Raw genomic sequence first — 21,351 nt, forward strand, 5'->3', positions numbered from 1 at the left:
CCATAGCCCTTCCTATTTATTGGGTAGACAGAGCAAAGAGGAGCCGGGTACGGTGGCTCACACCTGTAATCCCAGCACTTTGGGAGGCCGAGGCAGGCGGATCACAAGGTCAGGAGATCGAGATCATCCTGGCTAACACGGTGAAACCCCGTCTCCACTAAAAATACACAAAAAAAATTAGCCGGGCGTGGTGGCGGGCGCCTGTAGTCCCAGCTACTCGGGAGGCTGAGGCAGGAGAATGGCGTGAACCCGGGAGGGGGAGCTTGCAGTGAGCCGAGATCGCGCCACTGTACTCCAGCCTGGGCGACAGAGGGAGACTCCATCTCAAAACAAAACAAACAAAATAAAGAGCAGGGAGGAGGAGGTAACGATTGGTCAGCTGCTTAGCTGATCACAGGTTCATATTATTACTACCAGGCTTCAGATGTACCTAATCACAAGAAACACTTGTGCCTGGATCGTGACTGCCCTCAGCATCCCTTCCAGGCGGCAGACGCAGTTTGTCAGTTTGCCAACATTCTGCTTTTATGAGAACAGTGTGCTATTTACTCATATAGCTTCCAGTGGTATACTGAGATGATCATGACCCTCAATCTTTTGGCCTCCAACAGAGGCAGGTGAGATGGAGGCTGAGCAGCCTCCGTCCAGTCTCTGCTGCAGGGAGCATGAACCTGCCCCCACCATGGGCACTTGGCCCCAGAGTCCCACCCATGCATGCCTAATGAGGACTGGGGTGGGCGCAGGGCCTCGGCAGGCAGGAGGGAGGCTCAGGGCCCCCTCCCCAGCCCCCAGGGCCAGTGGGCACGCCTCTGTCCCCCACAGAACTACGTGAGCTGCCACGACCCCAACAACGACGCCCCTTTGAGATGGCCAGATGTCCAGTATCAGATCTTGGGCGGCCGGACAGCAAACCAGATCGTTTTCAGCCACAACAACGGCTTCTATGTCTTCTACATTTCCATTGTGGATCCGTACTACAGGTGAGCGGGCCCATCTACCCCGACGACGGGGGGCGCCTGATGCCCCTGGGGGCAGGTCACCCATGTTTCGGGGGACAAACCTGAATTCCCCCAATGGCCCAGGCCGTCCCCAGGACAAGTGATATTTTAAGTTCTGGGTGACATTTGTTCCTGTGTGAAATAAATACTCATTTCAGAGTCCTGCACTGGGTGCTGGGGGAACAGCAGTGACTGGAGGCCGCACCGCTGCCCTGGCACACCCAAGTCACCCTCTCCTACTCCCTGTGGCTAGGGTGTGCTGATGGCTGTGGGTCAAACTGGCTCGCCAGGAGTAGACTCTCAAGTATTCAGGAATCTCCAGCCTGACCAACATGGTGAAACCCCGTCTCTACTAAAAATACAAAAATTAGCCAGGCATGGTGGCAGGTGCCTTTAATCTCAGCTACTCGGGAGGCTGAGGCAGGAGAATCGTTTGAACCTGGGAGGCAGAGGTTGCAGTGAGCCGAGACTGCGCCACTCACTGCCCTCCAGCCTGGGTAATAGAGCGAGACTCCATCTCAAAAAAAAAAAAATTCAGGAATCTTCCACGGGTCAGTTTCACGTCAGTGGCTTGGAATCAGCCACAGTGGAAATATTTACACCTCGGGAATTGGCAGACACTACCCAGGTGGGCTTTCCCCTCTGAGAGCCAGCTGTTAAATATTTAGCACTGACAGGTGCTCAGGAGATTATAAAGCCACATCTAAGCCATGCCATGTGGATCAGCGTGTCCCTTTGGGAGGGGGACACCAGGTGGCATCTTCCTCATATCCTCACCCCTGCTAGAAGTCATTGTCACCCATCACCTGCCCTCTCCAGAAGGATGAAAGTTCACCCCCTGAAAAAAAAAAAAAAACACGTGGAGGTCCTGCCTTCCCTAGAGGCCCCAGCCTAGGAGGATCAGCTCTGGGGTGGCAGCAGGTGGAAGGCACTGGGTAGGGTGAAGATGTCCACAGGAGAGAGGAGAGAGGTGTGGGACTCTCCCCTGCCACATCTGCTCCCTGCACCACGCGGCCTGCACTGTCCCCCTCCCCGTTGTGGGTTCTGTGATACCCCTGAACCTTTCCTGCCCTGACCTAGCCTCCACTGTTATCCACCACTTCCCTGCTGTTGATGGACCATTTAGTTTGCCCCTTCCACCCTTTCTAGCCAGAGTCTGGGCTTTGGGGGAGAATGGGGACCCTGGTGACAGCTGCCAGAGGGCACAGAGAGGATGGCAGACTCAGAACCCATAAAAGTTGGCCAGGCGCAATGGCTCATGCCAGTAATCCTAGCACTTTGGGAGGCCAGGACAGGTGGATCACTTAAAGTCAGGAGTTCGAGCAAGCCTGGCCAACATGGAGAAACTCCGTCTCTACTAAAAATTAGCCACGTGTGATTGTGGGCGCCTGTAATCCCAGCTACCCGGGAGGCTGAGGCAGGAGAATCGCTTGAACCCAGGAGGCAGAGGTTGTAGTGGGCTGAGATTGCACCACTGCCCTCCAGCCTGGGTAATAGAGCCAGATTCCACCGTCTCAAAAAACAAAACAAAACCAAACCCCATAAAAGTCAAAGTGGGCTGAGTGCAGTGGCTCACACCTGTAATCCCAGCATTTTTGGGAGGCGGAGGCAGGCGGATCACTAGAGGTCAGGAGTTTAAGACCAGCCAACAACATGGTGAAACCCCATCTCTACTAAAAACACAAAAATTAGCCAAGCATGGTGGCAGGTGCCTGCAATTCCAGCTACTTGGGAGGCTGAGGCAGGAGAATTGCTTGAATTCAGGAGGCAGAGGTTGCAGTGAGCCGAGATCATGCCACTGCACTCCAGCCTGGGCGACAGAGAGAGACTCAGACTCAAAAAAAAAAAAAAAAAAAAAAAAGTCATAGTGGATGGAAACAGAAGTGGGTATACCCGGTCACTGCTGTGGGCCTGGCTTTCCCTCCTGTGGGTCTGAACACCTTTGCCAGAGACAAGGCAAAGTCCCCCAAAGGCAATGCCCAATGGCCTCTCCCTGTATCTCCTACCCCCCTGCAGCTACTGTCAACTGGAGACCGTCTTTAGCATCTACGTGTATGGAGCGTTCCCTGTGCAGCTGGTCTCTGCCGGGGTTGTCATGGTACTGCTCATCTCCAGCATCCTGGGGTCCGTGTGGCTGGCCTACATGATCCCCAGGCTGCTACGCACAGCACGTGGCCGCAGGATGACGAGCTTTGTGGCACAGCTGTATGGGAGATGCAAGACGGTCTGCCAGTTCAGGGCCTCGGCCACAGCCAGGACAGGCTCAAAGCCCATGGGACGCCACCGCAGTTCTTAACGGAGGCAGGTCTGACCACTGAGGCCGGTCCACAGGGTCCCGACCCCTTGTCTTCAAATAAAGTATAGTGTAACATAGCAGGAAGTGGTATTTATTCACCATTTTTTCGTTTTTTGTTCTTTCTTTGTTTTTCAAATGTAGTCTTGCTCTGTTACCCAGGCTGGAGTGCGGTGGCATGATCTCGGCTCACTGCAACCTCCGCCTCCTGGGTTCACGCCATTCTCCTGCCTCAGCCTCCCAAGTAGCTGGGACTACAAGTCCACGCCAGCACGCCTGGATAATTTTTTTTAACTTTTTTTTTTGTAGAGATGGGGTTTTGACATATTGCCCAGGCTGGTCTCGAACTCCTGGGCTCAAGCGATCCTCCTGTCTCAGCCTCCCAAAGTGCTGGGACTCTCGGTGAGCCACTGCACCGGGGTCAGCCATCTCATTTTAAGGGAAAATTTGGTCAGTCTCATGACTTCTGATTACTCTTTGGTGTGTGTATATATATATATGTATATATATTCATTCTGTGATCATTTTAAATTGCCCAACATAGCTACAAGCGGCTGGGGCAGGGGGATCACTTGAGGCCAGGAGTTCAAGATCAGCCTGGACACCGTAACAAGACCCCCATCTCTACAAAAAAATTTTTGAAGACATTAGCTGAGTGTGGTGGTGCACTCCTGTAGTCCCAGCTACTCGGGAGGCTGAGGTGGGAGGATCGATTGAGCCCAGGACGTCGAGGCTGCAGTAAGCCATGATCACAGCGCTATACTCCAGCCTGGGTGATGGAGTGAGACCCTGTCTCAGACCAAAAAAAAAAAAAAAAAAAAAAAAAAAAAAAAAAAGCTGCTACTTGGGTCCTTGCAGACATCCACTGTGTGACTCTCACTCCACATTAATCTTCAAGAAAAGTGATCCCAGGTCCTTGCCCCACTTCCTCATCAGCCAAGACCTCCCCTACACTTGGGACACCTGGTTTTAGTTTCAGAGATACCCCAGTGAGGCTTCGGGGAGGAGCTGGAAGGCAGCTGAGAAAAGTGGGCTTGGGGCCAGGTGCAGTGGTTCACGCCTGTCATCCCAGCACTTTGGGAGGCTGAGGCAGGCAGATCCCTTGAGGTTAGAAGATCGAGACCAGCCTGACCAACATGGTGAAATCCCATCTCTACTAAAAATACAGCTAAAAACAGCTACTCGGGAGGCTGAGGCAGGAGTCACTTGAACTCGGGAGGCGGAGGTTACAGTGAGCCAAGATCGTGCCATTGCACTCCAGCGTGGACAAGAGTGAAACTCTGTCTCAAAAAAACAAAGTGGGTTTGGAGTCTCTCCCAGCTTGTGTCCCAAGGGGGAAACAGGGACGAATGGGGATCACTGCAGATGCCAGGAGGGCACATGGCACAGTCCCTGGGACAGTGAGACCCTGCCTTGAAAGCCGCAGCTGCACAGCCCCAAGACACTATCGTGAGTTGTTTTTGTTTTTTGAGATGGAGTCTTGCTCTGTCACCCAGGGTGGAGCAGTGGCACCATCTCGGCTCACTGCAACCTTTGCCTCCCCGGCTCAAGCAATTGTCGTGCCACAGTCTCCTGAGTAGCTGGGATTACAGGTGCCCACTACCATACCCAGGTAATTTTTGTATTTTCTTTTCTTTTCTTTCTTTTTTTTTTTTTTTTTTTGAGACGGAATCTCACTCTGTCACCCAGGCTGGAGTGCAGTGGTGTGATCTCGGCTCACTGCAACCTCCGCCTCCCAGGTTCACGCTGTTCTCCTGCCTCAGCCTCCCGAATAGCTGGGACTACAGGCACCCGCCACCACACCCGGCTAATTTTTTTTTGTTTTTAGTAGAGACGGGGTTTCACCGTGTTCACCAGGATGGTCTTGATCTCCTGACCTTGTGATCCTCCTGCCTCGGCCTCCCAAAGTACTGGGATTACAGATGTGAACCACCGCGCCCAGCCAATTTTTGTATTTTCAGTAGAGATGGGGTTTCATCATTTTGGCCAAGCTGCTCTCGAACTCCTGACCTCAAGTGATCTGCCCGCCTCGGCTTCCCAAAGTGCTGAGATTACAGGCGTTTGCCACTGCACCTGGCCTCCTCCTGAGTTTTCTGAATAAAGGTTTCTGGGAGAGTAGCTCCAGAGAGCAGGAGGCCCAGTGCCCTGCACAGAGCGGGGACCATGGTCTCTGCTCTGCCTCCAAACACCCACCAGCCTCCTGGACTCTAGGTGAGCCTCCCAGGGGCTCCCCCAGCAGACTCCGGAGGCCCAGGAGATCCAGCCCATAGCCTGGGGAAGGGGTAGGCTGAAGGTTCCCATCCCAGAGGGGTGTACTCATCCCAGGAGGTGCTGGACGGCACTCGGCCTCCTGTTTCCTTACGTGTCCCTAGGGCAACGGGGTCAGCCTCTCCCAGGACCACCACGAACGTTTCAGGCGAGGAGGGTACAGGTGGCCACTGCCTGGACCCGCAAGAGGGCTCTCGAGACCCTGATGTGGGTGAGCAGTGACAGGAACCAGCTCCCGGAGGTGGTTCTTCCGAAGCTGGGCCCATCCCGTTTTGTAACCAGTAGCGGGGCTGTCCCTGCCACCCGGGACCCAAAAGTGTGGCCCGCTGGGGCCCCTGACCCTCTCCTGGGCTCCAGGTGCTGTCTCCTGTCTCCATCTCGGGTGCACATGCCAGGTCCCCTGGGTGCTGTGTGCTCCCCACTCCTTCACGCGTGGGCAGTCTCCCCATCCCTGCCCCAGCCCCCACCCTCACACCATCAGGTCAAGCCCCTGCACCCACCTGTCTGTCTGAACAAGAGTGTGGCCCTTCCCGCCCTCCCTGCAGTGACTGTGGCTTCCTGGGGACAGGAGGCGGCTGGGTGGAGATCTGGAAGCTGCTCCACAAGCCCTGCCCTGATAGCTGTGTGTCTCCGGGGAAGTTCCTGCCTCTCTCTGGGCAGCCTTGCTTTTCCCCACCAAAGGGGTGAAAATCCTTAGAACACGTCGAGTCTAGAGGTCAGCTACCCCATGCCCCAGGAGGCCCGTGCCTCTGCCAGTGGAGTCTGATCTTCCAGGGCTGGGACTCAAGGGGTTTAGGGTGTCCTGTCATTCCGGGGTTCCCCTGCTAGGCTCTGGAGGCCTCACTGTGAGGCCGGGGGCACTGCCTTGCCAGTCTGCGGGATGACAGGGTGAGGGGCCAGGTGTGCACCTCCAGCCCCCTCCCCATCCCCAAGGCCACCACGTGGACATGGAGCTGAAAGGTCAAATGTGCTTTAATGGGGGGTGGGTCCCAGGTCCTGCCTGGGCCCCGGGGAAGTGGCGCTGGCTGGGCCTGCCAGCTGCTTGGCCTTCCCTCCCAGCTTTCCCTTCTTGGCCGTCGAGGCCTTTCTCTTGCCGGGCAGACTGGGGGCTGGGGTGTTGGCGGTAGGGGGCCCCGGGTGGGGCGGCTGCTCCTCGTCGAGCGCCTTGAAGTTGAAGAAGTAGTCGACGTTGGACACGGTGTCCAGGATCTCAGGCACGCTGTAGTCGAAGGACAGCAGCTCCTCGGGCAGGCGCAGCGACCGGATGTCATCGGCTGGGTTCCCACCACTGCTGTCAGGCAGGGCCGGCCCGGGGACCTCGCACAGGGCACCCTCAGGCTCAGTGGCGCCTGGCAGGCAGTCGAAGAGCTTCATGGCGTCCTCGAGCAGCACCTTGTCAGGCAGTGCCAAAGCTCTGGCCGTCTCGGGGGCCTTGGCCTCGCCTGCTCCCAGGAGGGCCCCGTCCTTGGCCTCAGCCACCTTGAGCTCGCTGAGGCCTGGTGGGTACGTGGGCAGCCCAGGTCGGGCCCCGCCGCCCTGTAGCTCCTTGGCGGGGAAGGCCAGGGGTTCGGGCCCAGGGAAGTGGCCGAGGTGGCCCTGGAGGTGGCTGTAGGCGTCCGGGGGCAGTGTGGGCTCTGCAGGCAGCGTGATGAGTACAGGGGGTGGCTTGTTCTCCTTGGGAGGTGGAGGGGGTGGCGGGGCCGGGCCTTCCTCAAGTGGCGGTAGGGGCAGCTCCATGAAGGCGGCGGCGGGTCCCGCGTCCCCCACAAAGCCCAGAGCCTCTGGCCCGGGGCCCTCAGGCGGGAAGTAGGGCAAGAGGAACTGGGCCCCCCCCGGTGCTGGTTGGTAGTGGGGGTATGGGGGCAGCCCCGGGGCCTTGAGGTAGGGCTGCGGCTCCAGGAGGTAGCTGCCTGGGGCAGAGGGGCCCCCCACTGGCCCCCCGCTGCTTGCCGCCAGCTTGTACAGGGCCGACTGGCCCAGGTCAGGGGTGGTCCACTCAATCCGATAGATGCGGGGATCGAAGAAGCACCCGCATGGGGCCATCTGGAAACCTGTGGGCAGCAGGCAGGTGGCCTGAGAGCAGCCGCTGCCTGATGGGCCCAGCTCAAGCCTGGGGGCCTGTCTGGGGGATGCCACGAGAACCTTGCCATTGGGGGGCCCCTTTGGGGGACGACATAGGTATTGCTTTGGGGCCCTGGCTGGGTGATGGATAACACAGAGCTCGTCTTTGGGGCTCATCTGGGGGACCTGTGTGAAGCAGGGGAGCAGAGGCCATGCCTTCAGGCCCCCACCTAGGGACAGGGCAGGGGCAAGATGGGCCTGCCCTCAAACCCACTCCCAGCCTCATCAAGGGTTCAGGGGAGGCCGGTACCTGCTGGAGGGGCCGGAAACACCTCTTTCTCTGGGTCTGGGGGATGGTAGAGGTTCAAGGAGCCTGTGGACAAAGGTGCCCGGGTGGGTGGGGCCCTTAGGCGGGTGGGACCCTGAGCCCTCCCTAACAGGTGCCCCTGCCCACCCGATCGTACCCACGGCGGGAGGTGGCTCGGTGCAGGTGGGAGCGGGCTGGCTGCCCAGTGCCTCGGCCCCCTCCAGACTCTGGGGGCTGAAACCTTCCTGGGGAGCTGCAGGGGCATAGAAGGGTTTGGGGTGCTGCATGGGGCAATGGGGGGCCCAGCCCAGACAGGCCGGGAGGGCGGCAGTAGGAGCACAGGTGGCCCAACCAGAGAAGAGGCTGAGAACCCGGTGAGGTTCTGTTTGCCTGGTTACTCGGGGCAGCGGGTTCCAGCCTGCAGCCCGCCCACTGGTTGGGGTTCTGGGTGTTAGGGGCGGGCAGGGGCAGACGGTGGCAGAGACGGTCATCACGAGGGGAGGGAGGACTCTGGGCCAGGCCTTTGCCTCTTCCAGCAACACCCCCTAACAGCTTCGAGGCTGCCTCCTCCAGACAGGCTGCCCTGATCTCCACGGGCATGCAGGCTGAGGCTCCCCGGGTCCTGCATCTGCTACCTTCTTGGGGGTCAAGGCCTCTCTGGGCACGAGCAGCACCCAGCTTGGGGCAGGGCCCATGGAGGCGGCCAAGAGGTTTGGGGAAGATGGGGGCCAAGGAGGGGCTGCTTCAGGGTCACAGAAAGGCCTGGATTTTAAAAGAATAAAATTTATTGTACTCTCCTCGCCCCACGGTGCCCCTGGGAAAGCCTGAGGCTACTTATACGCGTTGGCCTTGTGCTTCGGCAAGAAGACGAAGTTGGGGGGCACTGGTCCAAGGAGCATCTCACTGTGGGAGGGCAGGTGGAAAGCAAGGTCAGGCCCAGGGCCTGCAAAGCACCCTCCATGACCCAGAGCCCTGACTCCAGCCCTGCACCTCCAGCCCACCCAGGCACCTGATGCGGATCCAGTCGGCGGCCTTCTGGCTGGCCATCAGCGTCTCCAGGTAGTCGCGGCCCAGGTAGTAGGGCGGCCGCTCGTTGATCCTCTGTGGGAGCCGTTCCAGCAGCCCCACGGGCACGTACCTGCAGGCAGGCGGGCAGGCAGCAGAACAGGCTTGAGTCAGCCCTAGTCAGCCGCGGCCCATGCGCCGCCCACCCCAGCCAGCCCCGGTGCCCACCGGCACAGGAAGGACAGCCACTCGAGCAGGAAGCGTCGGGTCTTCTCCACACCCTGCGTGTCCGAGCCCCAGTGCTCCAGGCCGTAGTTGGTAAAATCCCGCAGGATGTCCAGGCGCTCGGACGACGAGATGTCCCAGTGCCTCTGCTCCTTGATCTCCGTGAACAGCCACGGCTTGAGCAGGGCGCCACTGTGGGACGGGCGACGATCAGTGGGCCCAGCCACCAGCCTGCCTGGGATCGTGTGGCCCCTGCTTCCATGGCCTGGCCTGAGCTGGAGCCCAGACCACGAAACCTACTAAGCCTAGGAAGCCTCCCGGCTGTGTGCACACAACCTTCAAAGCCCAGGACTTTCTTTTCTTCTTTTCTTTTTTTTTTAGGCAGAGTCTGGCTCTGTTGCCCAGGCTGGAGTGCAGTGATAAGATCTCGGCTCACTGTACAACCTCCATCTCCCAGATTTAAGCAATTCTGCCTCAGTCTCCCTAGTAGTTGGGATTACAGGCGTGTACTACCACACCTGGCTAATTTTTGTATTTTTAGTAGAGATGGGGTTTCACCACGTTGGCCAGGCTGGTCTTGAACTTCTGACCTCAAATGATCGGCCTGCCTTGGCCTCCCAAAGTGCTGGGATTACAGGGGTGAGCCAGTCCACCTGGCCAAAGCCCAGGACTTTCAACCCACCATAATCAGATCCCATGGCAGCAGCAATTTTCAGTCCTCTCTGCCGCAACACAGCTGCAGCTCCTAACAGCGCTCTCTGCCCCTCCCAACTTGGGACCAACAGCCCGCCACAGAGCAGGGGTGGGTGACGGCGTGTCGGGTTCGGGGCACTGCTGCTGTGCATTAAGCTGGAGCTGCATCTCTGTAACATCTCTGGGCACTCACCGGGCAATCATGATCCCGGCAACACCAGTCTGCATGGCGCGGTTGGCATCCTCAAATGACAAGATGTCCCCATTTCCTGAGAAGACAGAGGTTGGGGTCTCAGGGAGACACGGGCAGGTGGGACCCTGGGGGTCTCCCTACCAGCCCTTCAGTTTTGGCTGACCCAGTGGCCCCCATCAGGGTGGTAGGAGGGGGTCCCAGGTGGGAAGGTGAACAGCCCAGAGTGACCGAGGGTGGCAGGGGAGAGGGAGGTGGCTTCCCGGAGCACCCACCGAACAGGGGCATGGGGCTGGCGGCCTTCACGCACTCCTCGATGTACTGCCAGTCGGCTAGCTTGGTGTAGCGCTGCTCCCGAGAGCGGCCGTGGAGCTGGGGGAGAAGCCGCCACGCAGGGTAGGAGGCAGAGAGTGAGACGCAGAGAGAAAGAGACCGAGAGAGCCAGGCTGAGAGGGACAGAGAGAGACAGAGGCGGAGACGGAGGGAGGTGCGGAGGTGAAGAGGGAGGGATGGGAGGAGAGGAGCCGTTAGGAAGGGACGCGGGGTCGACCCCGAGACCCTGATGCCCGAGGCGTCCCAAGACCCACCGTGACGAGTGCCACGCCCCAGTCCCGCAGCTCGGGCAGCAGGCGGTGCGCCAGGTTCACACGCTCCTGGACGCCTGTGCGGATCTTCACAGTCAGTGGCACGTCCAACACCTATAGGATGGTGGGAGGTGGTGGGAGACGGTGGGATGTGGTGGGAGGTTGTGGGAGACACTGGGAGGTGGTGGGAGGTGGTAGGAGATGGTGGGAGGTGGTGGGAGATAGTGGGAGACGGTAGAATGTGGTGGGAGGTGGTGGGAGATAGTGGGAGATGGTGGGAGGCGGTGGGAGGTGATGGGAGACGGTGGGAGGTGGTGGGAGACGGTGGAATGTGGTAGGAGGTGGTGGGAGATGGTGGGAGGTGGTGAGAGATGGTGGGAGGTGGTGAGAGATGGTGGGAGGTGGTGAGAGATGGTGGGAGGCGGTGGGAGACACTGGGAGACGGTGGAATATGGTAGGAGGTGGTGGGAGATGGTGGGAGGTGGCGGGAGATGGTGGGAGGTGGTGGGAGATGGTGGGAGATGGTGGGAGATGGTGGGAGGTGGTGGGAGGTGGTGGGAGGTGGTGGGAGATGGTGGGAGGTGGTGGGAGGCAGGGCCTGGGGGAGTTGTTTGGGAGCCAATGTGGGGATGTGGCTGGCCATACCTGGTTCATGCCACGAACGATCTGCTGGAACTTGGTGGAGCGATTCATGAGGGCACAGCCCCCGCCCTGGAAGAGACAGGCAGGTGGAGGGAGGGCAGGACCCGGGCCACCCCAAGACCCCTCACCCCTGCTGCCTGGAGGCCCCCACCAGGAGATGTCAACCCGCAGGAAAGGCAGGGGCTCCAGGGCCACACTTGGGCCTGAACCCTTGACCCTCTACCCACGACATCGTCAGCTGGCCCAGTGCCTCCCTGCCCAGATGGGGAAACCAAGGCACACGTCCGGGGCCACTACCTTCTTGTACACGAGGTCGATGGGGCAGCCGACGTTGATGTCCACAAAGTCCACCTCCACGGTGCGGCTCAGCAGCTCGGCGCACTTGGTCATGGTGTCGGGGAAGGCGCCCTCCAACTGTAGGTAGGCAGTGGCAGAACGGGGGGTGAGGGGAGAGTCTCAACTGTCCCCACTTGGCTGTTCCCTCCCCACTGGGGGGCCCTGAGCCAGCAGCCTCCTCTCTCGGGCCCTCCCTGGAAGGAGCCAAGGTCTGTCTGTAAGGCACTGGTCCCCGGCCACGGTCATCGGTCCCCAGAGGTGGATCAGGGAACCACCCCCATTCCCCCATTCCACAGCTGAGGCCAGGGGGTCGAGGAGGCAACCAGGGCAGACCTGGAACCTGGCTCTGAGACAGCGCAGCCGAGGGCCCCTCTGCTCTCCCTCCCTCGGGGCGGGCAGTGACCTGGACGCCAAAGATGTCTTCGCACTGGTGGCGTTTGAGCAGCGCCCACTCGGACATCTGGCCCTGCAGCAGGTTGGTGCACACGGCCATCTCTCCGCATGTCACGTCCGCCCCGAAGCGCTTGCAGATCCGTCGGAAGGGCAGGTTCCCACACTGAGGGGGGAGCAGGAGACACATATGCTCATGCACACACGCACACACCCACACACACCACACACACACACACATACACAGACACACGCACACATGCATACACACACAGACCCCACACACACTATGCACACAGACACACATACACACACACACATACATACACACACGCATACACACACTATGCACACAGACACACACAGACACGCATACACACACACAATGCACACACACAGACACACACATACACATGCATACATACAAACACACACATACACACACTGCACACAGACACAGACACACACATACACACGCATACACACAAACATACACACACAATGCAGACACACACATACACACGCATACATACAAACACACACACTGCACACACACACAGACACACACATACACACACATACACACGCATACACACACTATGCAGACACACAGACACACACACGCATACAAACACACGCATACACACACTATGCACACAGACACACACACGCATACACATGCATATATACAAACACACACGCATACACACACACTATGCACACAGACACACACACGCATACACATGCATACAAACACGCATACACACACTATGCACACAGACACACACACACACACACTGCACACAGACACACACTATGCACACACACACGCATACAACACACACACATACACACACACTATGCATAGACACACATACGCATACATACACACACACTATGCACACAGACACACACACAGACACACATACACACGCATACATACAAACACACGCATACACACACACTATGCACACAGACACACACATACGCATACATACAAACACACACATACACATGTATACATACACACATGCATACACACACACACACTACGCACACAGACACACAGACACACACACAGCCGGATCCTGAATATGCGCCCCAGCCCCACAATCCAGCAGGTGCGGAGACACTAAGCCCTGCTGGAATGGCCACATTGCCACCCTGCCACCCCAGCAGCCACCTGACCCAGGTCCTACCGTGGTGAGGGGGGCCAGGTAAAGTTTGCCACGGATGTCCAGCTAGAGGGAAAAAAAAATACAAGTGAAGCTTGGGCCTCCACCCCAGCTGCTGAGGCCCTGGACCTCCCTTCTCCCCACAGTCTAGGACACACTTGGCCCTGGCCCCAATGGCCTGGCTCCTTTTCTGGGCCTCTGCATGTGCCAATCAATCCCTTGATCAGGAATGTTCTTTTCCTCATCGTCTCCTCCACTGGAAAGCTTCTACTTAACCATCCAAACCCAGCTGCAATGCCCCCTCCTCCAGGAAGCCTTCCATATTGTCCCCTGCTGCCCAACCGTGACCCTGTGGGACTGAGAGTGTGCCCAGCTTTCTTTTTTTTTTCCCCCAGATGCAGTCTTGCTCTGTCGCCCAGGCTGGAGTGCAGTGGCACAATCTTGGCTCAATGCAACATCCGCCTCCCGGGTTCAAGCGATTCTCCTGCTTCAGCCTCCTGAGTAGCTTGAATTACAGGCTCCCGCCACTATGCCCGGCTAATTTTTGTATTTTTAGTAGAGACACGGTTTCACCATGATGGCTAGGCTGGTCTTGAACTCCCGATCTCAAATAATCTGCCTGCCTCAGCCTCCCAAAGTGTTGGGATTACAAGCGTGAGCCACCGCGCCCGGCCCTGTCCAGCTCTTTCTGTCACCACCAGAGTGGGACCTCCTGAAGGCTGGGCCCAGGACAGAGCACAGAGAGGGAGACTCAGCTGGGAGCTCCTTCAAGGCACAGCCTCTGACTCCCAGGGAGCTAGAACAGGAACGTGGTCACAGCTGGTGCCTAATAGATGCACACCTGATGGACAGGTCTGCTACAGACATTGCTCTCAACACGTACCCGCTTCTTCTCACAGGGCCGCAGCCTGACCACGTCTTCATCCGTCAGGGGCCCGCAGGTCCGCACGGGGCTGCTAGGAGGGGTGCTAGTGCCCAGCCCTGTGGGGACCTGCTGGGCGCCACAGTTGCCCTGCCTGGGAGCACCCTCGGCTGCCGTGCCCTCGGGTACAGCAGCAGCAGGTGTGGGGCCCGGCGGCTGGCCCTGGCTGAACCGGCGCAGGGCCTGCTCAGCTCGCTCGAAGCGGACCTCGCGCTTCCGTAGCTGCTGCTGTAGGGCTTTGTCCAGGCCGTTGCGCACGGGTGGGGGCTGGGCCCCGCGGGCCGCCAACTCCTCCTGCACCAGGTTCTGTCCCTCGGGCCCCAAATGGGCCCCAGCGAAGCGGCAGGTCACGCCGTAGGGGCACCGGCCGAAGGTCTGGAAGAGCACACAGCGGGGGCCCAGGTCTGCCGGCTTAGTCTCCAGGTAGCGCCGCACGTCGTGCAGGAAGCGGCAGCGATCGCCGAAGAAACACTTAGCAGCCGACTCCTGCGGGGAAACAGGGAAGGAGTGAGGGAGGACAGGGAGACCCCGGGGCAGCCCAGCAGTCAGGGATTCAAACTCTAGGTCACCCCTCCTGGCTCTGTGTCCCTGAGCAAGTCAGGCACCTCACTGTGCCTCTGCCTCTCCATTGGTACAATAAGAACAATGACAAGCCCCACAATATATCCGGAGGAGGATGAAGACGGAATGGCATCAGAGCAAGCTCACCGCTCACTGCTGAAGGCCCAGGAGCTTTCTAACAATTCCCCACCGCCAGGAAACACCCGGCAGGAATGCTCACGTGGCCGCACTCGCCTGGATCAGGGAGGGGCACAGCCTGTTCTTGTCGTAGTGTGTGGGCTTCACATGAGGCCGGCCCTTGTTTTGTCCCCGGGCCCTCTTCTGAGTCTGCGGCTGCTCCCTGGGCTCTGCTGCCTCCTCCGTCTGCCCGTCCTCCGTCTGTCCATCCTCCAGTCGGATCCGCTTAGCCTCAGGCTCAGCCAGGTCATTGCCAGCTGAGTCTCCTACCTCGGTTTCCCGGCAAGGCTTCTCCTGCCCTTTGGCTTCCAGGAATTGGTGAAACTGCTCCTTGGTGGTGAGGTATCTGCCGACAGACAGGGAAAGGAAAACCCTCTAAACGTAGAGTCAATAAACACTAGCGAAAGGAGGCTAGAAACACTTGCCCGTGCTTAAATCCTTCTGCTGATGGGGAGCTCACTACTTAAGAACTAGCCAGCTCCCAGCCTGGGAGCCCCTCAGGGCCTCAAAAAAGATCTATTTCGTCCCTGGGTCCTCACTGTCCAAAGTGTTGCGCGAAAACTATTATCAGGTTCAGTCAAGAACGTCCCTGCGCATGTTAGGCTAAGAAAAACTACAATTCCCAGCATGCCTTGAAGCGGAGTCTAAGCCGCCACATTTCCCTGCACGCCTTTCGGCCCTTCAAACACCGCAAGCCCCAGCACGCCCCACGGCACTCACTCCAAACCCAGGACCCGCCAGTAACCGGCGCTGGCGGGGCACATGCGTCGTATGTCCATATGCAGGGACTACAATCCCCAGTATGCACCGCGGGCCTGGCCTCAAATCCCACCTGCCCTAGCATGCACGTGGTGTCCTTCGCGCATGTGACGGTCACCAACGTGCACAATCTCAGATACCTCCGCTGACCACACTGCAGGCGGAAGAACAGTCCGGAATGAAGAACCGATGGCTTCTCGCCCTTAGCCGCTGCTTAATTTCCCGGCATGCACAGCTTGGGCCACGCTATGGGTGCCGGAAAGGGCCCTTGAACTTCCCTCCTGCCCCGGCGACTCACTGAGGCTTAATGGGCGCCACTCCCCGTTCCAACGCTCCGGCTCCTGAGTCGCCGCCACCACCGTTCTCTAGAGGGGCCTCCGCCGTTCCCTCCGCCATCGGCGCCCCTCACGCCCGTTCTGGAGTGTGGCGGGAAGGCCTTCCGGGTCACGCGTGTCTTCCCTGCTTGTGCTGGGGAAGTGCGCATGCTCTTGTCGTTCCAATGGCGCCATTGCGCGCCCGTGACGCAACGCGGGGGCGGGGTGCCTGTACATGGGTTGAGCCTCAGATCCTATATAAACTAGAGCCTGGCAGCTTGCAAACTGAACTGCAATCAGCTTCTGGACTCATGGAGCCTACTTGTTAGGGTGTTTTGGGGGTTTTATCTTTATTCTGTTTGAAACGGTCTCGTTCTATCGCCCAGGCTGGAGTGCAGTGGTACGATCACGACTCACTGCAGCCTCTTCCTGGGCTCAAGCGATCCTCCCACTTCAGCCTCCCGAGTAGCTGCGTCTACAGACATGCACCAATAGGCCTGGCTAATTTTTAAATTTTCTCTAGAGACGACGTTTCACCAGGTTGCCCAGGCTGATCTCGAACTCTTGGGCTCAAGCGATTCTCCCACTTTGGCCTCCCAAGCATTGGGATTACAGGCGTGAGCCATGGTTCCCAGCCCCTACTAGGGTTTTTAAAAATGTAAATTAGGGGTCGGGCGCGGTGGCTCACACCTGTAATCCCAGCACTTTGGGAGGCCGAGGCGGGCGAATCACCTGAGGTCAGGAGTTTGAGACCAGCCTAGACAACGTGGCAAAACCCCATCTCTACTAAAAATATAAAAAATTATCTGGTCGTGGTGGCACATGCCTATCATCCCAGCTACTTGGGAGGCTGAGGCAGGAAAATCGCTTGAACCAGGGAGGTGGAGGTTGCAGTGAGCTGAAATCACACCATTGCACTCCAGCTTGAGTGACAGAGCGAGACTCTGCCTCCAAATAAATAAATAAAACCGGATGCGGTGGTTCACGCCTGTAATCCCAGCAATTTGGGAGGCGGAGGCAGGCAGATCACCTGAGGTCAGGAGTTCGAGACCAGCCTGGACAACATGGCAAAACCACATCTCTACTAAAAATACAAAAATTAGCCAGGCGTGGTAGTGGGCGCCTGTAATCCCAGCTACTCAGGAGGCTGAGGCAGGAGAATTGCTTGAACCCGGGAGGAGGAGATTACGGTGAGCCAAGATCGGGCCACTTCACTCCGGCCTGGGCGACAAAGCAAGACTCCATCTCAAAAAAACAAAAACAAAAAAAAGTAAATTACACTACTTTTATGCAGGACATTAGTTTCAACAAATAATTAGTTGAGCGTCTGTATGCCAGATGCTGTGGTAGATGCTGGGGGTGTGGTAGTAAACAAAACGGAGAAATCATTGCTTTTAAGAGCTCACTTGGGAGTCGGAAACACAGACAAAAAACATAATACTCCTCAGAATTTGGGGGATTGGTTCCAAGACCGCTCATACCAAAATCCGCGTATACTCAAGTTCCCCAGTCGCCCAACGGAATCCCTGTATAGGAAAAATTCGCCCTTTGTATCTGCAGGTTTCCCATCCCGCCTCCGCATTTGGTAGGGGTTAAAGAACCCGCCGATACAGATGGCCAACTGTATTTCATTTTTTAAAGACTACTTATAAGTGGTTGGATGCAGTTCAAACCCGAGTTGTTCGAGAGTCAACTGTACATAAGTAAATTAAACCGTAAAAGAGGAGGTAATAAAGCAGTAAGGTGGATTTGGAATTCTACTCTTGGCTGTTGGGTTTTTTTTTTTTTTTTTTTTTTTTTTTTGAGACGGAGTCTGGCTCTGTCGCCCGGGGTGGAGTGCAGTGGCGCAATCTCGGCTCACTGCAAGCTCCGCCTCCCGGGTTCACGCCATTCTCCTGCCTCAGCCTCCCAAGTAGGTGGGACTACAGGCGCCCGCCCCCACGCCCGGCTAATTTTTTTGTATTTTTAGTAGAGACGGGGTTTCACCGTGTTAGCCAGGATGTTCTTGAGCTCCTGACCTCGTGATCCGCCCGCCTCGGCCTCCCAAAGTGCTGGGATTACAGGCATGAGCCACTGTGCCCGGCCTTTCTTTTTTTTTTTTTGTAAGAGGAAGTCTGGCTCTGTCGCCCAGGCTGGAGTGCAGTGGCGCGATCTCGGCTGTTTGCAACCTCCGCCTTTCCGGTTCAAGCGATTCTCCTGCCTCAGCCTCCCAGGTAGCTGGGATTACAGACACCCACTACCATGCCTGGCTAAGTTTTGTATTTTTAGTACAGATGGGGTTTCATCATGTTGGGCAGGCTGGTCTTAAACTCCTGGCCTCAAGTGATGCACCTGCCTTGGCCTCCCAAAATGCAGGGATTACAGGCGTGAGTCACTCTCCCCAGCTAAATTTTAATTGTTTTTGAGAGACAGAGTTTATTTATTTAAATTTATTTATTTACTTATTTAAAAAATAGATTTATTTATTTTTTGAGACAGAATCTTGCTCTGTTGCCCAGGCTGGAGTACAGTGGTGCAATTATAGGTCACTGCTGCAGTTGCAGTTGTTAATAGGCCGGCCAGGGAAGGCTTCCTGGGGAAGGTCATGTTTGAGAGTATTTGGAAGAGCTGCGGGAGAGAGTTGTAGGGATATCAGAGGGAAAGTGTCCCAGGTGGAGGGAACAGCCAGTGCAAAGGCCCTGAGGCAGGAGGAAAAGTCCTGGCATGTTGGAGGAACATTGAGGAGGCCCATGTGGTTGGAGCAGACAGTCCAAGGGGGAGAGAAGGAGGAAGCCAGGGAAGGGAGGTGAAAAGGTGAGGGTTTTGCCGGACTCAGTGAGCTTCGAGAAGGACTTGGGCTTTCATCATATGTGAGTGAAATGAGAGCCACAGAAGGCTGTGCGCCAAGGAAAGCTGGATCTACTCAGCATTTGCCAGAGTCCCCACCAAGCCCTGATGTACCCCCTAAACTCCCTATTCCTGGAGAAGGTTTGGTGTGCACAGGAAATTCAGGGCTCTGGACTCAACCAGGTTGAATCCCTGCCCCTCCACTTACCAGCTGGAACCATTGGGCATCTCATTTAGCCTCTCTCACACCCCAGACACCTCATCAATAAAATGGGGCAGATAAAAGTATCTCCCTTAGGCCGGGCGTGGTGGTTCACGCCTGTAATCCCAGCACTTTGGGAGGGCAAGGCGGGCGGATCACGAGGTCAAGAGATCAAGACCATCCTGGCCAATATGGTGAAACCCCCTCTCTACTAAAAATACAAAAATTAGCCGGGCTTGGTGGCACACGCCTGTAATCCCAGCTACTTGCGAGGCTGAGGCAGGAGAATCACTTGAACACGGGAGGTGGAACTTGCAGTGAGCCAAGATCGTGCGACTATACTCCAGCCTGGTGACACAGAGAGACTCTGTCTCAAAAAAAAAAAAAAAAAGATGAGGAAACTGAGGCCCAAAGAGGGAAGGGATTTGCCCAAGGCCACAACTGGCTTGGAACTTGCTTTTCTAAGACCTGGGAGAAAGTGGAGGGGAGAACGGGCATTTTGTCTTCCATCTCTGGCCTCGGCTGCCCTCTGTAGGACAATCTGGGAACAAAACGGTGGAACCTGGGAATCTAAAACTGGAAAAGGCCGGGCACCTTGGCTTAATGCTGTAATCCTAGCCCTCTGGAGACAGGAGGATCGCTTGAGGCCAGGCGTTCCGGACCAGCAGCCTTGGCCACTTAGAGAGGAGACCTCTTCTCGGAAAAAAATTGAAAAACTAGCTGGGCATCGTGGCACGCATCTGTGGATCCATCTACTCGGGAGGCTGAGGCAGGAGGATTGCTTGAGACTGGGAGGTCAATGCTGCAGTGAGCTATGATCGTGCCACTGCACTCCAGCCTGGTCAACAGAGTGAGACCCCATCTCTAAAAATAAATAAATGGCTAGGTGCGGTGGCTCATGTAGTCCCAGTACTTTGGGAAACCGAGGCGGTTGAGTCATTTGAGGCCAGAAGTTCAAGACCAGCCTGGGCAACATGTTGAAACCCTGTCTCTACTAAAACTACATAAAAATTAGCCAGGTATGGTGGTGGGTGCCTGTAATCCCAGCTACTGGAGTGGCTGAGGCATGAGAATCACTTGAACCCCAGAGGCGGAGGTTGCAGTGAGCTGAGATCGTGCCACTGCACTCCAGCTTGGACAACAAAGTGAGATCCTGTCTCAAAAAAAAAAAAGTATATATAAAATAAAAATTAAAAATAAATCAATAAAACCAGAAGAAACCAAAGTAGTCAGGGTGAGACTTTTTTTTTTTTTAGATTAAGTCTCGCTCTTGTCACCCAGGCTGGAGTGCAATGGCGCAATCTCAACTCGCTGCAACCTCTGCCTCCTGGGTTCAAGCAATTCTCCTGCCTCAGCCTCCCGAGTAGCTAGGATTATAGGCACCCACCACCACGCCCAGCTAATTTTTGTATTTTTAGTAGAGACAGGGTTTCACCATGTTGGCCAGGCTGATCTCGAACTCCTGACCTCAGGCGATCCGCCTACCCTGACCTCCCAAAGTGCTCCACCATCCAGGGATGGGTACTCCTCCCTCCAGGGGTGCCCATCCATTCCCCTCTGAGGTTCTCCCACTTTTCTTTCTCATCATGTCACCACTCCCCCAGATAGCTTTGAGGAGACAATTGTCAGATGGCAGAAACTGAGGCCCACAAAAGGCAACCTCAGGAATGTGGCCTCCTCTCTCTGGGCCTCAGCCTTGAAGAAGAGATCACCCAGGGCTGCCTGGCTGTCCCCTGTGATAACTCCACCTCCTCAGTGTAAGGCAATCCCAGAAGGCTTCCTGTAGGAGGAGGGCTGTGGATTGGCCATTGCCAAGTATGATATTAATATGAATAAAATAACATCAGCTGTTTACTATTATATATTATCATTTATTATTATTATTATATTATTGTCATTATTTTTGAGACAGAGTCTCACTCTGTCACCTAGGCTGGTGTGCAGTGGCCCGATCTCGGCTCACTGCAACCTCTGCCTGCTGGGTTCAAGCAATTCTCCTGCCTCAGCCTCCCGAATAGCTGAGACTACAGGCACGTGCCACCATGCTTGGCTAATTTTTTGTATTTTTAGTAGAGACAGGGTTTCACCATGCTGGCCAGGCTTGTCTCAAACTCCTGACCTCGTGACCTGCCCGCTTCAGCCTCCCAAAGTGCTGGGATTACAGGCGTGAGCCACTGCGCCTGGCCATTATTATATTATTATAGTGGTATAATATTGTTTACCAGTAGCTGAACAATTATTGAACACTTTGTGTACTAGGCCCCATTCTAAGCCTTCTTTTTCTTCTTCTTTTTTTTTTTTCTTCAGAGACAGGGCCCCGGCTGGAGTGCAGTGGCAGGATCATAGCTCACTGCAGCTTCGATCTCGTAGGGTTAAGTGATCTTCCTGTCTTAGCCTCCCAAGTAACTCGGACTACAGGCTCA

General features: G+C 56.5%; 3 protein-coding genes across 7 annotated transcripts in view; 1 reads left to right on the plus strand and 2 right to left on the minus strand.

The window, feature by feature from the left end:
* Positions 1 to 3,374, plus strand: part of CATSPERD (cation channel sperm associated auxiliary subunit delta) — a 58,847-nt gene extending 55,473 nt beyond the window's left edge. Inside the window, exons 21-22 of the mRNA XM_005587651.3 lie at positions 823 to 980; positions 3,015 to 3,374. Coding sequence (XP_005587708.3) covers positions 823 to 980; positions 3,015 to 3,294 — 438 coding nt within the window. The 3' untranslated portion in view covers positions 3,295 to 3,374. The remainder of the gene's footprint in view (positions 1 to 822; positions 981 to 3,014) is intronic.
* A 3,139-nt stretch (positions 3,375 to 6,513) lies between these two features.
* On the minus strand, positions 6,514 to 8,565 carry PRR22 (proline rich 22). The gene is made up of 3 exons (XM_005587659.5): positions 8,085 to 8,565; positions 7,931 to 7,993; positions 6,514 to 7,610 (listed from the first exon to the last, which is right to left on the minus strand). Exons 1-3 carry the CDS (start codon positions 8,416 to 8,418, stop codon positions 6,532 to 6,534), a joined length of 1,476 nt encoding a protein of 491 aa, XP_005587716.3. The 5' UTR covers positions 8,419 to 8,565; the 3' UTR covers positions 6,514 to 6,531.
* A 129-nt stretch (positions 8,566 to 8,694) lies between these two features.
* Positions 8,695 to 16,027, minus strand: DUS3L (dihydrouridine synthase 3 like). 5 transcript variants are annotated; one of them, XR_012428274.1, is made up of 13 exons: positions 15,885 to 16,027; positions 15,098 to 15,173; positions 14,051 to 14,575; positions 13,192 to 13,233; positions 12,006 to 12,158; positions 11,564 to 11,680; positions 11,270 to 11,335; positions 10,628 to 10,738; positions 10,316 to 10,486; positions 10,044 to 10,119; positions 9,161 to 9,349; positions 8,937 to 9,065; positions 8,695 to 8,830 (listed from the first exon to the last, which is right to left on the minus strand). XR_012428274.1 is itself a non-coding variant. In XM_045378895.2 (13 exons), exons 1-13 carry the CDS (start codon positions 15,980 to 15,982, stop codon positions 8,758 to 8,760), a joined length of 1,752 nt encoding a protein of 583 aa, XP_045234830.1. In that variant the 5' UTR covers positions 15,983 to 16,027; the 3' UTR covers positions 8,695 to 8,757. The 5 variants fall into 5 exon arrangements, 2 of the variants coding, with proteins under 2 accessions (XP_045234830.1, XP_005587713.1); XR_012428272.1 differs by having other exon boundaries at positions 14,885 to 15,173; XM_045378895.2 differs by having other exon boundaries at positions 10,316 to 10,412.
* Between the last annotated feature and the right edge of the window lie 5,324 nt (positions 16,028 to 21,351).

The sequence above is a fragment of the Macaca fascicularis genome, chromosome 19 (genome assembly GCF_037993035.2).
Source record: "Macaca fascicularis isolate 582-1 chromosome 19, T2T-MFA8v1.1".
Taxonomy (NCBI): Eukaryota; Metazoa; Chordata; class Mammalia; order Primates; family Cercopithecidae; genus Macaca; species Macaca fascicularis.